Below are 17,282 nucleotides of genomic sequence, written 5' to 3' on the forward strand. Positions count from 1 at the left end.
CTACTCGGGTATAAAAAGGGAGAATAAGGTTGGGTTTCTAGTAGTTTCTAAGGGAAATACATGGTATTGAAATCGGAAACTGTTTATTATGAAATTCCAAACAATAATGAAAAAACTGGGATATGTTATTTGGGGCAATCTAGATAGATGACCATCCATATTGTTTGCCATAGTTTCGGAATGGTACAATCTTTGTGTAGAGTTAGTTGAATCATCATAATCATTTTAAAATAGTTATTCCCAACTAATCATTGATTGAAGAAAGGCAAAATTCACAATGAATTATTCTAATTGTTTTATCTACATGTGATGTAGTACAGCATCTGAATCAATCTGTTGCAAATTGTGGCTTTCTGGACATTAACCAGAGCCATATTCCAATCATCTGCTGCAAGTTCAGTTCCCAGATCTGCATGCCATGCTTGGGGAGCAATGAGGTATTTTTCCTCCAGTGTTGGCCAAAAGACAATAATTGGTTTATAAATTGTTTAGCTGCTTCTCCATATTGGCTCGTTGAAGAAATAAACTGTTTGTTTTCAACCTGGAAGTTACTTTTAAATGGTTGAAGTGACTTGAGTTAATTATTTTGGAAGCAAGTCTCCTTTTTTTTCAAAGATACCACTGTAGTTTGGTTTTTAGTTATATTTGTTGTTGTAACTTAATTTAGTAGCATCTCGTACACCTTGGCTGGTAGGAAGCACTTTATAGATAAAGCACCAAATACTCAGCTGGTTTAAATTGGAGTAGCTTCATGGACTTCACTGGTGCTATGTCAATTTACCCAGCTAAGGATCTGATATAAAGTTAACAACTTTCCTTATAAAGATAGGTTTGGATCTTACTTACTAGTGTGCAAAGACCATGCTATTATGATCTGTCCCATTGTGTGTTGTGGCAAATTGTTGGCACTACTATGATAGATCTCACACTTTCTCTTCTTGGAGGGCGGGGGTGCATTCAGGATGCTGTTTCTTGCCCCTGAACTGGGATATTAACTGCCCCACTAGTGTCCTAGAGGAGGGGAGTGGAGAGGGAGGGACTCAGGCCTGCCCTCTACTCCGGGTCCCAGCCCAGGGGCTCTAGGGATAGCAGTAAACCACTTGAACTAGCAGTTCCTTCCCCTTGGCTGCTTCCCTCTCCTGCCCTCCCTCTGCACAAGCCAGGTGTCCCTTTACTTAGGGTCTTGGTCTTCCCCCGCAGCACTTCTCCAAACTTTCCTCTGCTTCCCTTCAAACTGCTCTCTGCTCCAACTCCTCCCCTTGTCTGATTGAAGCAGGGGGTGTTTATCAGGTGACTGGCTTCAGGTGCTTTAATTAATCTATAGTAAACTTTCTTCCCTCTACAGGGAATAAGGCTCCCTTCTAACCCTCTCCTGCTGCCCTCTGGCCATGCTGTATCACAGTGTTTACAGAATTGGGCTCTTAGAAAAAGCCCCATTTAGGTACAATACTTCCCTTTGTATTAGGAATACATAACCTTATTCCTCTCGCAAAGAGGTTTAAAAATAAAGGATTGGAGGCAATTACTATTTTAAATTCTAATTAGTAAATTAAGTATGGATGTGTGGTTAATGTTTTGTATCTAGTGCTTCACACTTCAATAACTGATAGTAAACACTTGTATGTATCTGAATGTCTGTTCCATTATTTTAAAGCATCTTTTATAAAGCCTTTGCTGATTATAACCAGTATTGTTATGTAATTAAGTTATACGATGTTTTGGATATTATGGAATATGTGGTTGTTTACTTACTTTAACTGTTGGTGGCATGATTTGAAATTAACGATCTGGAGAACAGGATTCAAATATACCGTTTTTTTTCTTTTTAAACTTGTTTTGAAATTCCATTAATGCAAACTGTTCACTTGCTAAGCCTGCTGTAAAATAAGGTGAAACAATGCACCAGCAGCAAAACAGGGCAACTGTCTCCATTCATCTTATTGGAAAGTTGGGGTCTTATTATAAAAATGTGCCAGTTATTATAAAAATGTGCTATTAACTGCTGCACTTCAGAATAGCATGCTTCCAGCAAGTGTATGTGACCAGTATAACTGGCTATAACTTGCACATCATGGTGCTCCATTCATTTGAAAGGACACTCCATAGGAAACTGCTCCTGAAACACATCCATATTTTAGGTTAAGTGAATGCAGTTATGCATCAAGCTGAGCCAGCTACAGTATTTAGAGTTTTGATTGCGCCCAAAACAGATGAATGTGGACAAAAATAGCCCCATGTACCGAGGTGACTTTAGAGGGTGGGTTAAATTCAGCTCTCAACTCTGGTGTAAATCCAGAGTCATTCCACTGAGTGTATTGGAGTGGCTCTGGATTTACACCTGTGTAACTGGAGAAGAATTTGGCTATATATTTATGATAACATTTCTAAACTTTGAGCTAAATTTAATGGATATTTACTTAAGTGGTAGTGATGCTTAGCCAGTAATCATCAAGTAATAGGCGCTGCAATTTGACTTTTCTACACAAAAGTGATAAATAATCTGTTTCCATTTTCTCTAAGCATGAGTTATTATCAGAGAAAGAAGTGAAATGATAGTTCCATGGTGAAGTTTTTTTCATGAATAAACCACTAATAAGACAGAATAAAAACTATTTTTCAGTCTCTTATTTCAGGCTCCAGCACTTCTGATGTCAAAAATAATTTCACTTATCCGCAAAATGGCAGCAAACATAAGTAAGCTCAGAAAGGACAGCTCTGACTAAATCCTTTGTTCCTTGATACAATCCACAGTTTATACCTAACATAGATTTCTGAAATTTTAAAGCGTTTTTCAGAGTCAAATTGTGGGGTTTTCCTTTAAAGGATGAAGAGTGTTCTTGGCTTTCCCATCTCCATCCTTTTATGACTCTTCCATAATATGGCATAGAGAAAATAATATTGAAAAAAATTCACATCGTTACTTTAAAATGGTCTTATTAAATATGCCTGAGAAAGAAAAGTCAAATTCTTCTGCACCAGATTATGTTCTCAAATATATGCATAAGCCTCATTGAATATATTAGGCTGGAGCCATTGCAATGTCATAGTTAAGATTGTTTCTTGTTAACACTAAAAATGGAAGATCAACATCTTTGTTTTATATGAAAAACACAGTGTGTCTGCCCCAAATGTTTAGCACACCCCGTTCATCACATCTGAATGTATGTGTTTGAACAGAACTGTGCAAAGAGTACGGTGAGGGGAGGGCATAAATAAGTTTTGGGGAAGGGGATGCTGAATGTGTGAAAGTTAAGAGTGGGGTGCATTCTCTGTGGTGTGGCTGTGTTAATAGTGAGCTGTGTGTCTTTGAGTGAAGGAGTAGAGTGTGGGCAGCATTAACTTTTTAGTTCCTTGTCTTTCTGTGTTACATATATTATTATAGAGCATCCTTAACTAACACCGAACTCTGTGTGTGTGTGTGTGTGTGTGTGTGTGTGTGTGTGTGTGTGTGTGTGAGAGAGAGAGAGAGAGAGAGAGAGAATTGGCAAATGTCGTGCGTGTGTATATATATGCCTCTGAGAATAGATTATAGCCTTAAGTTAATATTTTGTTAGTATTCTGTAGCAGATACAAAGTGAATTACTGAGAAACCTAAAATAAACATTCCAGGAACAGTAAAAGTTAGTTGCTCGGTACAGGTTTAGGTGCTGGAACTAGGGGTTCTGATTTCCATCACATACAGAGTTTACAATTTGGTTCAATGGCTCTCAGCACCCCCACTATACAGATTGTTCCAGCACCACAGAGTACAGATGTTCTTTTAAAAAAAGGCTGAAAAACACTGTATGGGAAGCCCCAGGGGTATATCCAAGTGGTTCGTTAAGATAGGTTGTTAGTACTGGAGGTGTAGTCCTTAGTGCAAGTTTCACTGTATTGGACAATCTCATGGTCAAACTTTGACCCTGACCTATTGTACATAGCAGTGATCAGATATAAAGAAAGAGGCAACGTCATTTGAGCAACTAAAATCTTAGGGGTTTGTATAGACTGGAATAAAAAAAAAACGTGGCTCCGAGTCTCAGAGCCCGGGTCAATTGACTTCGGCTTGTGGGGCTAAACATTGCAGACTACCATCCAGAATTTGGCTAGAGACTCTGAGACTCACCCCTCTCATGGGGTTTTAGACCCTGGGTTCCAGCCTGAACCCGAATGTCTACACTGCAATTTTTAGCCAGCAGCCTAAGCCTGAGTCAGCTGACGCAGGCCATTTGCAGCCATGGGTCTTTTATTACATTGTAGACGTACCCTTAGAGACACCTGGAATGGGCGCTACTGCCAAAGGTCTCATTATTAAAGAGTCTTTAGGTGTTTTTACTCATTCATGTTAGAGAAGGTTGGTAGAGACAGGAGTGACAAGGTTTGGGAATGCTTCTAAGCACTCACTGACAATATTTTATTAGAGTACTGAATGCAAGCTGCGATCATGTGCATCATTTTCTACTAAATTAGGAGAAGGGGGAAATTATAATTGACAGACTCTTCAGTAAAAAAGCAAGTTTTACTGGAAAAGCACCAGAAAAAAAACCTTATCTAGAATATTCATAGTTGGTAGTAATTATATCAAAGTATTATTTTCCTACTAAATCATTAGTTTTTGAACGCTGTTATTTTCTTTAAGTGGACAATGGGTATTACACCTGTGCTATGTTGGTACTAGTTTCATTTTAGAAATTGCAATTGGCTTATCATTGTCACTTCTCAAAGACAGGGGAAAGACTGACACTTTTCTACACTCTTCTTTCTTTCAGCAGTTAAGCTGGGAACCTGCAGAGCATTAAAGTGATGCACTTAATGAAAGGTGGCATCCTATATGCAGAACATTACATCTGAAATTTTCCAGTAACTCCAAGGTTCTTACTTCAGAGGTGGCTCTGGGTGGAAGGAGTAGATTCTCGAATACTCCTGTGCCTATAAATTAACCAAAAATGAAGGAGGACAGTTGTTTACATGCTGCTCTTATCTGCCTGGGCATGATATATTACAGCCATGCCGTGTCTACAGAAAAACTTAACCATTTAAGGCCGTCACTCCATGGTCACCATGAAAAAGGAAAAGAAGGGCAAGTTCTGCATCGTTCAAAAAGAGGCTGGGTGTGGAATCAGTTCTTTGTAATAGAAGAGTACACAGGACCAGATCCTGTACTAGTTGGCAAGGTAAGAAATGTATTCTATGTTTTCATTTGTATTTTAATAGGTACTATTTCCTGCCTCATTGTGGTGAGAGCTGCTTTTTTCCTCCAGTACTTTTTTTTCATACCAGCTGCCTAATCAGCACCCTCAGAAACTTCTGGTATTAATCAATTCATCTGTTGCTCAATAAGAATCTGATCCAAAGTGTATTGAAATCAAGGGGAGTCTTTCCATTGACTTCAGTACACTTTGACTTGAGGCCTGAGAGCGGTAGGTTGAAACCTTCACTGCTAGGACCAAAAGGATCATTTGCACAACAAGCCTGATCCCCAAACTGGCCACTGTCCCAGTAAATCATCAGACCATTCTTAATTTTGGTGTCCAGTCAGTAGAGCAGAGCTCTCACCATTGTAAGACTAGCCTAGAAAATACCAGCTTGTGTAAAAGTTCTAAAATAGTGCTTAAAAATAGATTTCACCTGACACACCAAAGTAAAAGACAAACGTAAGTGTATGTCTACAAGGCAGCTGGGAGATGTGAATCTCAGGGCATTTACACTGACAAGTTCACTCAAAATACTGAGCTCACCAGCACTAGCTCACTAAAAATAGCTGTGTGGCACAAGCAGGCTTGGACTTGGGCGGCTAGCCTGAACCACCACTCTTGCCACGCGGCCATGCTGCTATCTTTAGAGGAGAGCTAATGCGAGTCTGTCTACCTGCTCTGAGCATTACAGCTCCCAGCTGCAGTGACCACATACTCTCATTAGATATCTAGATTTTAAGATATTACTCAGTAAGATTAAATATGTTAGACTGCATTAGATATTCTGGGCCTGACTCTCCCCTCTGTTACACTTATTTTACCGCCTCCAAAGTCAGTTGGGTTATTTTAGCTTAAGAGCGGTGTAATAGAGTGGAGAGTCAGACCAGGGGCGGCTCTATGTTTTTTGCCGCTCCAAGCACGGCAGTCAGGCGGCCTTCGGCGGCACGCCTGTGGACGGTCCGCTGGTCATGTGGATTCAGCGGCATTTCTGCGGCTGATCCGCACCTTTGGCACTCGCCGCCGAATTGAAGCCGCGGGTCTGCTTGCTGCTCTGGTACCTGGAGCCGCCCCTGAGTCAGACTCACTGAGCCAAATTCTGTTATCAGTTTGTTGATTTAAATGTAAGTTAGACATGTGTAAGCAGAAGCAAATCTGGTCCATTGTGCACCTGACTCATGAAATTGAAGTCTGCATTAGTCATGAAAGTTAAGAAAGTTGAGTCAGCAATGGCTAGACAGTAATGTACAGTAATTCAATTACTATTTTAATGGCTGGAAATACAGTGTATACTGGTTTGTTACAATATTTATGTTTATCGTTTTATAGCTTCATTCAGATATCGATTCTGGAGATGGAAACATTAAATACATTCTCTCAGGTGAAGGCGCAGGAATCATTTTTGTTATTGATGACAAATCAGGGAACATCCATGCAACAAAGACACTGGACCGAGAAGAGAGAGCTCAGTATATTCTAACAGCACAAGCTGTAGACAGAAACACTAACAGACCTTTGGAACCACCCTCTGAATTCATTGTGAAAGTTCAAGATATAAATGACAACCCACCTGAGTTCCTACACGAAAACTATCATGCGAATGTGCCAGAGAGGTCCAACGTGGGTAGGTACAGATAAATGCATGCCAGTTTACATTTTTTGGAGTAAATTACATTGACAGTGAATCTTAGGTAAATCTAATTAATATCTTCCCAACATCTGGAAGATAAAAGGTATTCAGTTCCCCTATTAATCAATTAAACATTTTCTGTCATTTGCTCTAATTAGCAGAAGGATTCAAACTCTGCTACAGTAAAGTCAGTATTGCCAACAACAAGAGATCAAAAACCTTGAGTCAGACCCCTTACAAGATCAAAATCATGAGACCGGTCTCAGAAATCATGAGATTTAAAAACAACCATCAAACCATGTATTTTAATCTGTATTTTGATTTTTTAACACTGCCTCTACTCTTTTGGAAATGTGTGTGTGATAATTTCAGATTGAAAAGTCAACCTTTAATGCCCACATACCTTTCTATGGCAGCTCAAATGAAGACTCAGTGTATGCATATTGAAGGAGAATTAGAATAGAGAGGATGCAGAATGGTTGTTTTTGGTGTTTTTTGCGGGGTGGGGACTAGTCCTATGTAAAGACTCATTTCAATATAATTTTGTGATGCTTCTGTTATTGGTATCTCAAAAGTACCCCTTCAAAAATGGAGAGCTAGGGCAGAAAGAAGGCATTCCTGCTGGTTGGAAAAACAGGAAGCACTTGCATTAAGTGGTTATACCCAAGATAACGCTCAGTGGAGCGCTCCATGGTGTGATAAAATTAAAATACGATGGAAAAACCTAAATCACAAATATTTAGAAATATACTGTAGAAGGCCTATAAAATGGAGCTGAGAAATGAACAATGAACAGCCTCATCACACACAGCACTTCCGCTATGTATCAAGTTTTCCAGTTATTTTTCAGTAAAGATTTATTTCAGCTGCAAATGTGTACATGCAAGAATACCTTTACAACATCAACCACCTTTCAGAGCTTTCTGTCTTTCAGTGCAGTAACTATGTTTAGGCCCTAATTTTTTTTTTAAATAATCAATACTGTTATATTCAAAATATGTCAAAAATAACTTTAAATCATTCTTCTTCCTTTGTATAATTTGATAACCATGTAAATATCTACACTATCCCACAATCACAATACATTTATTTTTTTAAAAAAACCTCTCCTAATTAATAGTTCAAAAAGCTAAAAATTCATTTTATTTTAATTATTCTTCCTTCCCACAGCCCCTGGGTTTCCCCGAATCTGGCAGCACCCTCTAGCCCCCCCACCCCAGTTCAGCACCCCCAGCCTCACCTCTGCTCCTCCTACAGTTCTTCATGCCCAGGCCTAGGGGGCAGCAGCAGCATCCCTTCTCATCTCCCCTTTCCCAGGCTGGTGCGGGGAGGGGAAGCTCCAGGGGGCTCTTCACACCCCTCTGCCCATTCCTAGGCTGGATGTTGCAGGGGGGAGGAGAAGAAGCACCATCCTGTCTGTGTTTCTCACAGGAGGGGAGAGGGAGGAGAGAGTTGAGCCACCAGGGCTACTGGGCTCTTTGCTCCCTCTGTCCCCCACCCCTCCTCTGAGCATGGTGAGCCAAGATGAGAGACTCTGCTGGCATCCAGAAGGGCTGAACTTCTTGAGGTTGGAGCATCACAAGACAAGCTCCAAGACCCTCTGAAATCACTTGAGATAAAATCATGAGAGTTGGCAATGCTACAAGACTGGTGGTTGTGGAGTCTCTGCAAGCCTGTATGAGGGTCAAGGAGTGGGGAGGGGTTCCCCTGATTGAGAGGGTTCAAACCAAGATCTGTGGCACAAAAGGTGCAGTGATCTACAGGGTGTATAGTACTCTTCATTTTGGCTGAGCTATGTAATATAGCTGTGAGCGAGGGCATGGTGCCACTTTACATTTCTCCAGGGTTGAAATCAGCCAGCCAGAGAAGAGCTCACCCCTGCCTTGGGGATCACTACAAGCAGTGATTCTGTGAGTTTACTTGTGGAGAGTGTAGCTGTCCATATGATGGAGGTAGTCTTGGGTGGCTGTATAATGCCAATGTAGTATAATGTCAAGAAAAACATAAAACCCATGGGAATAGTGTATATTAGGCTGTATAATTTATTGGATGGAGATTACCTATAATCTCTATCATTATTGGTGACTTCCTAGGGCTTGTATTTTCTAAAGCACAAATTGCTAAATAGACCTCAGTAATTGTTGAAATGTGTTTGTTTTGTTTTGTTGGAGTGGAAATAGTCACATAGAACAGGCTTCTCTATGGTCTGACTGAAAGCACCTCTGTGTGGCTTTAGCAAACACACTTACTTTTTAAATGTCCTTCCTCTTCTTTTTTAGGTACATCAGTTATTCAGGTAACTGCTTCGGATGCTGATGATCCTACCTATGGGAACAGTGCCAAACTGGTTTACAGTATTCTTGAAGGTCAGCCGTACTTCTCCGTGGAAGCACAAACAGGTGTGACTGAGCCAGCCTGATTTGTTTGGAACACCATCTCTTGTTCGAGTACATTATATGAATAATTAAATATTTTGGCCCAGAACCTCAGTAGCAGCTATGGGGCAATGCAGTTCATCTTGGGGGGGTGCATACAGATAGCTTTAAGCCACCTTCATTCTCCCTTCTTCTGCCCCACCTGTTCAGTAGGGTTGTCCAGTGGCATGTATTACCATTTAAGAGAGGTATCCCTGAGACAGGACTGTTCCCCTGTATGAGTTGCAGAGAAATGGTGTAGAAGCTCATATGCCGGCTCTATGCTGCTGAAGAATTACCCTGGTGATACTTTTGAGGTCAGCTGTGTTGATTTTAGGGCCGCTTTCCCTGAATGGTATGGTGCACAGTGGCTAGAACCCAGGGGAGACTCTGGGCCATTGTTGCTCTACACACCATGTACGATACATCTTAAATACACTGTATAATATGCAGGTACCAGTTTTGCATGACTACAAATATGTATATGACATTTTTCCTTTGAATGTACAGGTATTATTAGAACTGCTCTTCCCAACATGGACAGAGAAGCTAAGGAAGAATATCATGTTGTAATACAGGCAAAAGATATGGGAGGACACATGGGAGGACTCTCAGGGACAACCAAAGTGACAATTACACTTACTGATGTCAATGACAACCCACCAAAGTTCCCACAGAGTAAGTGACAAGTCCCTTAATACATAACGGTTACTACTAATTATACTTAACACTTGTGTAGTGCCTTGTATATTCAAACAAATAGTAACTAATAGTAACGAATGGAGTACCACAACATAAATGTGAGATAGGTAAGTATTATTTTATGCTGAGTCCTTACATGATTTGTCTAGTGCTACAGAGTGAGTCAGTTTCAGAGCCAGGATTAGAAGGCAGGGGATTCCTGGCTCCATGCTTCATTTTGAAAACCATCGAACCACGTTGTATTATAAAAGTAGCTATGGTGAGATCAATGTGATGTCGTCTAGACTTTTATGGAAGCGAAGCCCCTGTAATTGAGACAGTTAAAACTAGGCTGGAGAAAGCCCTTGAAAATATACTTTAGGGGAAAGACTTACACTGTGGCAATGATGGATTAAGATTACTTAGTAAGTGTTTTCCAACTCTAGTTTTTAATGCTGCACATGTACAAAAGCCTGCTCAGAAAAAGCAGGCTCCGTTTTGCATTGTGTTCAGACTATAACATTACCAGCAAAACACATCTTTGAGATTCTGTCAAAAATCTGATGGAGAACCAGGAGGAGTTAAAAGAATGGATCTTTCAATTCTCACCTCCAGTGCGTGTCAGCAGTTTATACTGTTTTTGGAGATGTACAATATATATGTGCTTCCCACAGTACCTTGGTCTACACACACCAGTAGGCTCTTGAAGTGAGACTAATACTGTTCTAAAGAAGAGCCAAGATGGCTTTCCCTTATACAGTTCTCTCTATTCATAGCTATTTCCAAGTTGTAGCTTAAGATAGTCATTTCTAACTGTGCAAATCCACTTCTGCCTATTGATAAATATGAGTGAATGGCAGATGATCTATTTGATCTTTTTACCTCAGCTGCACCTATGCTGTCTAAGGTGTTTCTCAGGCAAGAGGTGCTTTCCTTGGCCACAGATGAAAGAGCATTGCACATCCTGCTAACAACTCATAGTTATGCTCTTTCAGCTCTTTGACAGCCCTGTAGCTGAGTGAGCATCACTTTCTATTTCATGTATTCTTTCAATTTAAGGGCCTGATGCTGCATCCTTCACTTGTATGCGTAGTCCCACTGAAGTCAAGGACTGTTCATGTGGCTAAAGATTGTAGGATTGGACCTTTACTCCCTTATAGTATAGAATAGTAATATCCACAGATAGCAGATCAAATAAAATTTAGCTCAATTAAATTTTCAGATTGGTGACAAATAATGCTAGTTACTACAAGTAAAGTGCATTAGTTTTTAGTTGCCAGGCTGGCTATTTGGTTTTCACATGTATTTTCATCGTATTTAGTTGTTTATTTTAGCTCATTCAAACTTTGGGGCTGGATGGAAGTCGGGGCATGGAGCCTTAAAATTACCCCTATCCTGGAGAGGATTTTCTACCATGTAGGACAAATTGTGCTGAATTGTATTTTTAAAAAAAGTTTTTCTTGTCCAGCAAGAAAATAAAGATGTTTAATTTGCAGAAGTCTACCAGTTTAACACATTGCATTCATTTAAAGTCTAAGTGACTTTCTGTCAATAGATCAAACTGTTATTGTGCAACCTGCTTCAATTTAGGCTTGTTTGTGACTTGAGTTAGTGTTTTGTTTCTGTCATATACACCTATTGTGTTTACAGTGAATGAAGCAAGTCCACACCTGGTATATCTCCATTGATGTTCCTCAAATGATACTTGAGGGCGGGGGGTAGATTTAGCCCATTATATTTTATCTTGCTACTTGTATGCTTTCCTGAGTTTGTTCAGGTCAATGTTGATGTTATGGGTAATGTAAAGAATTCCAAAATGGTTAATCAGTATTTAGGGGCAGGCTGTGCTATTTAAACTCTGGCTTTGGATGGAAGGCACCCAGAGATTGGCATCACTGTAGAAAGAGCTGCAGGAGAATTGTGCCTCAGGACACAGTATACTGCTTGGAGCCTCCTAGTGCACAGGAGCATTGCTTACACTGCACCATCCTCGCCCTTTCCAGAGATTTGTGCCACTGGGACCCACAGAGGGTATAGTCCCCGAGTTAGGGTGGGAAAGTTTCCTGTTATTCTCCCCTCTATGGATCTGCACTGGGGCCCTACATAATCTGGCATGTACTGAATGGTGCTAAATTTCACTACTTTGCAGTGAATGCAATTTGATATTCCAGGTGAGAACCATGGAAAGCAGCAGATTTATTCTTTTAGGTGTCACAGCAGTAAGATTTTATCCAGTTCCTGTTATATAATTTGTGGCTTTTGAATGAATGTCAGTTACCCTCCTAGGCTTCTCGCAGTTGAAGTTCATGCCATGAATCATTTGAAATGTAATTTTCTCTAGATTTTTGTAATAACATCTCCAATATGAATTATAACCTTGATGTCACAATAATTTCTGCATTCTGATTGTATGATCAGTTGGCCTTTTCACGCCTGCTAGAAAACTAGAGGTGAAGGTAGTAATTGGGAAGGTAATTTTATACAGATTAGCAACATAACCTCAGATTTCACAAATGACCTCAATCTCAAAGTAACCTAGACCTTTATAATATAACCATTCCTTCAGTGGATCACTCCATTAGTGCATGTGGATAACTTGAAAGTTTTAAAATTTGCTGTGCTATATTTACATGGAGGAATGAAACAGGTAAAAATACAAATACTTGAAGACGCAAACTGTGCAATTACAACTGAATGTTTTTTGCCTAGGTGTGTACCAGATGTCAATATCAGAAGCATCCATACCAGGGGAAGAAGTAGGACGACTGAAGGCCAAAGATCCAGATATTGGAGAAAATGGCTTAGTGGCTTACAGCATCATTGATGGAGATGGTGTGGAGATGTTTGAAATTACAACAGATTATGAGACTCAGGAAGGTGTTGTAAAGCTTAAGAAGGTGAGCAATCCTGTTCTTTCAAGCCTATTAATATACACAACATACTTTATTTTCTTTCTCAGAGAAGATACAATAACAATAGATTAGTGTCCATGTTAAAATTATGAAAAATGCAATTGTGTATAATTTTGTTTATGAAGCTGTGATGACCTCTGAGCTCCAATTTTACTGTTCTCTGATAATGCCTAGAGCCAAAATGGAAGGAAGTAACTGAATGGAAAGCAGTACTACAAAAAAGCTCTATAGTGAGTTTATTACTGTAAAGTGAAGAAACTATTATATATTCTTTAACAGCGTTCTGTACTGATCTACCACTTGAGAAATCAACACCTTTCACTCTTCAAAGCATACTGAGAATTACCACAGAAATAAATGATGGGTTTGCTTTAGTTGTTTTAATCAAGCATTCATTTTCAAGTTGATAGTGTCATAAGAATTTAAGATAATGTGCAAAGTATTGAGGATTTGTCTGCATTTCTGATAAAAGAAATCATTTTAAATATCAATATTGCTTCCCTCACATTCTACGTAGATAGAAAGAAAAGGATGAAGTAGTGTGCAAGTAAGAATAGAAAGTCACGTAGAACAATGTTATATTCCCATCAAGGGATTCTGCCATTTGACTAGCTAAGGTCGTTTCAAATGGTTTGTGCCCACAATTCAAAAACAGTTTCCTTGTATTACGTTGCTGAAGCCACTGCACATAGCACAATGAACACCTGATAGCAAGTCATGATGAAATGCAACAGCCTCAACTTCATTAGTAACAAAGCCTTGCACAACACTGAAAGCTAGCAAACACGCCCTGTAGTTTTAATTTATACCTTGATAACCCCAGGTCATTTTCTGGGCCCACTACATTACCAATGAGAGTGAGGTCTCAAATATGGACCATGGCATCATTGCCTTCCTCCAACACGTGGGTAAGAGGAGGCTGTGCATGTATACAAGTGAGGTTAAACACTAGGGACAAAAGGTGGGTGAGGTAATATCTTTTATTGGAACCAACTTCTGTTGGTGAGAGTGACAAGCTTTTGACCATACACAGAGCTCTTCTTCAGGTCAGAGCAATGTGCTCGAAAGCCTCTCTCTCTCTCACCAACAGAAGTTGGTCCAATAAAAGATAATACTCACACCCGCCTTGTCTCTCTAACATCCTGGGACCTACATGGCTTCAACAATACTGGCAAATACCAGGCACATTCCTCTTCGCTCTAGTGTATGAAGTCTGAAGTCGCTTATGTACTCACTCCCTTATTCTCAAAACAAAGGGTAAAATTGGGGTGTGGTGTGGTTGGACAATGGGCATCTTTGAGATGACATGGACTTGAGTGTGAGCCTCTGCATTCATGAGGCACTTTGCTACTTTACTTGGGGGATAGAGGGCACAGGCAAGAAGCAGCATCTCATTAGTGGGAGAATGGAGAATAATTCCTACCTAACAGGCTGTGGTGAGGCTTATTCCCTTCATATTTCTAAAGTGTTCAGAGATCCTTGGATGGAAGAACTATAGAAGTGCAAAGAAAAATCTTCATACTGTCCCCACCATTATGGTTATGATATTTATTCATTAATTGTTATTTCTATTTACTTTTTGAAAAGTGGTTGCTCAGTAGATGAGTTAGAAAGACACTATGCCAAATACAAGTGCAATTCTATTACAATATTTATCAACTTGAACTGATATAATTTATTCACTATGTCATATGACTCGCATCAACCTCTCTTTCCTTTATATGGGCCAGATCTTGACCCTTTCTAAGGCCACTGGGTGCCAGCTGACCACCACACCGTGTCCATAAAGCAGGCAGGTCCAACTTCTGGAGGATTCTTCCACAGTGGGGAAATTCCTAGTTGTTGCAGGGCCACTATAGCACTTCCTTATGCTACCATCTGACCATAATGTATGAACATAGAAGGCATGTCTCAAGTAAAAGGGCCACTTCTGGACCTTTCATTCAGCCCCTAGTGCAGGGATAGTCAATAGGTGGATCACAGGCCAAAGCAGGATTTTGAACAGACCATAAAATCCTTTTATTTACTTCTTATTATAATCATCATTATTATTATTACTATATTATTTTCTCTTGACTCTGGACCTTGACTATACCTTGACCAAGAAATTTGGACCTTGACAAAAATAATTGATTACCCTGCCCTAAGGTAGGCTCCCTTCCAACTGTCCCCAAGGGACTGTCTGCTAGCTGGGGATAGACAGAGCGCAGCATGCTCCAGACACGTCCCTTCCTTACGGCTCCTTGCCCCAATGTGCTTTCTATGTTGTGCTCTAGCTGGAGTAGCACTGCTGCTGGAGGTATCCCCAGCTGATGAGATGTGGGTGGTTTCCTAAGCAGTACAACAGGCACAGGGCATGGTAGGGAATCTGGCCCAGTATGCTGAGGTTTTTTTCTCTACTGTAGATGTAGTGGGTAGCTCCTCACTTTGACTATTTAGCACATGTTTTAAAGGCCTCAGACTTTTGAGTCTTTGCATATTAAGTGCTATGCACACATCTGGTTTATAGGGATTCTGCTATCATATTCTAAGGAGCTAGCTTTTCATTTCAGTGTTGGCACTGTCCAACTGATGCATCATCCTCTTATTTCTTACAGCTCCTAGATTATGAAACCAAAAAGTCCTACAGTCTGAAGGTAGAGGCAGCCAATGTACATATTGATCCTAAGTTCATCAGCAATGGACCATTCAAGGATACTGTAACTGTAAAGGTAGCAGTTGAGGATGCTGATGAGCCACCCATATTTTTAGCACCCAGTTATATTCTTGAAGTACAAGAGAACGCGGCAGCTGGTGCTGTTGTTGGGAGAGTACATGCCAAAGACCCTGATGCTGCAAATAGTGCTATAAGGTATGCTTTATGAATCTAGTCCTATTGTTTATATAGAAATAAACAAGATAACTTTTTAGTTAATATGATGTAATGGTACCTAGCCAGTTATCTTCTTTTATTTGCATGTGTCTTTTCATAGCTATTCATTTTGCACATTTTCTCATATTTAGGACATATTTAATGTACAATTTGTTATAGCTATGTCTGCATACCAACACATATTGGTCACTATTACAAGGTATATTTGCTACAATATCATCAAAGACATCAATAAAGTTAGAATAGAAATAACTGCGGTAGCTCAGATATTACTGTGTGGTTCCTATTGTCAACTGTTAACTTTTTAACAGTTAAAAAGCCATAGTAAAACATACTGTTGTATAAGAATACAGAGATGTTTAGTAAATCAATTAATAATATTAAATAATCTAGGAAATGATAAATTCTATAATGTTCTGAGTGTTCTGAAAATTAAAAGAAATAAATATGGACTAGGTGGAAAATATAAATATCTCAAAATATTCCATATAAATTAAAGGAATTTAGACACTTTTCTAAGGTTATCATTTAAAGTCTTCAAATAATACATGTTTTTATTTGCTATACTATATAAGAACTTGACAGTGCAAAATGCCTCTGATATATAGGCATTAATAAATAATGGAAATACATTTCCATTAAAAAGTTGTTTGATAAATTCCATTAATATGTCCATCTTGCAAGCATGCTACTGAAAAAATTATATTAAAATAATATGAAATATACTGTTGAACAAACACTGAAACATCAGACTACAATGTAATTATTTTGTCTAATACTCAATTTTCATCTCCTTCAAGGTATTCAATTGATCGTCACACTGACCTTGAAAGATATTTTAGTATCAGTCCAGAAGATGGTTACATTAAGACCATAAAAACTCTGGATAGGGAAGAAATTGCTTGGCATAACATCTCTGTCTTTGCAACTGAAGTCTGTAAGTATTCCACAGAGGATTTCAGCTCAGTGATATAAATACTATACTCCTCACATTGTTTATGTGGGGTATAACAGCTGGAATAATAAATAGCAGGATTACTTTTTTTTGCTTGTTTCTTTTTTTAACTTTAATAAAAGTATTATAGCTTTGTTTTGTCTCCATTCTGTTTTGGTTTTCACTTATTCTTATAGACAACCGACATCAGGAAGCCAAAGTTCCTGTAGCAATTAAAGTCCTTGATGTCAATGACAATGCTCCAAAATTTGCATCGACCTATGAAGCGTTTATTTGTGAAAATGGTCAGAGCAACAAGGTATCTTCTGTCTGTTACATTCCCCTGATGGGGGAAGTTCTTTATTCCTGGGTTGGAGCTCAGTTTTGTTTGGAAGTTGGAAGCTGGGTTGCTACTTTTAAGTTTTGGCAAAGGTGCCTAGGGCAAATAGAGAGGCATGGGTTTTTTTGTATTTGACATCAAAATTGAACTGAATTAATGTCTGGGTGCACGCACATGCACACATAACATTTCAAGGTTTGAGTTTTGGCTGGCTATGGCCACAGGTGTATACCAGCAAATTTACAGTAGAAGCAAGGGTAGGAGGTGGTTTTCACAATCATGGGCACACATCAAATATGGGAGAGAGACTCTGCCTTCTATGACAGGA

At 39.4% G+C, this 17,282-nt stretch overlaps 1 protein-coding gene across 1 annotated transcript in view; it reads left to right on the top strand.

The window, feature by feature from the left end:
* Positions 1 to 17,282, top strand: part of CDH11 (cadherin 11) — a 102,774-nt gene that overhangs the window by 72,059 nt on the left and 13,433 nt on the right. The window contains exons 3-10 of the mRNA XM_044987397.1: positions 4,749 to 5,153; positions 6,501 to 6,795; positions 9,081 to 9,200; positions 9,726 to 9,893; positions 12,606 to 12,793; positions 15,406 to 15,659; positions 16,481 to 16,617; positions 16,812 to 16,933. Of these exons, the coding sequence (XP_044843332.1) occupies positions 4,926 to 5,153; positions 6,501 to 6,795; positions 9,081 to 9,200; positions 9,726 to 9,893; positions 12,606 to 12,793; positions 15,406 to 15,659; positions 16,481 to 16,617; positions 16,812 to 16,933 (1,512 nt within the window). The 5' untranslated portion in view covers positions 4,749 to 4,925. The remainder of the gene's footprint in view (positions 1 to 4,748; positions 5,154 to 6,500; positions 6,796 to 9,080; positions 9,201 to 9,725; positions 9,894 to 12,605; positions 12,794 to 15,405; positions 15,660 to 16,480; positions 16,618 to 16,811; positions 16,934 to 17,282) is intronic.

The sequence above is a fragment of the Mauremys mutica genome, chromosome 14 (assembly GCF_020497125.1).
Source record: "Mauremys mutica isolate MM-2020 ecotype Southern chromosome 14, ASM2049712v1, whole genome shotgun sequence".
Classification (NCBI taxonomy): Eukaryota; Metazoa; Chordata; order Testudines; family Geoemydidae; genus Mauremys; species Mauremys mutica.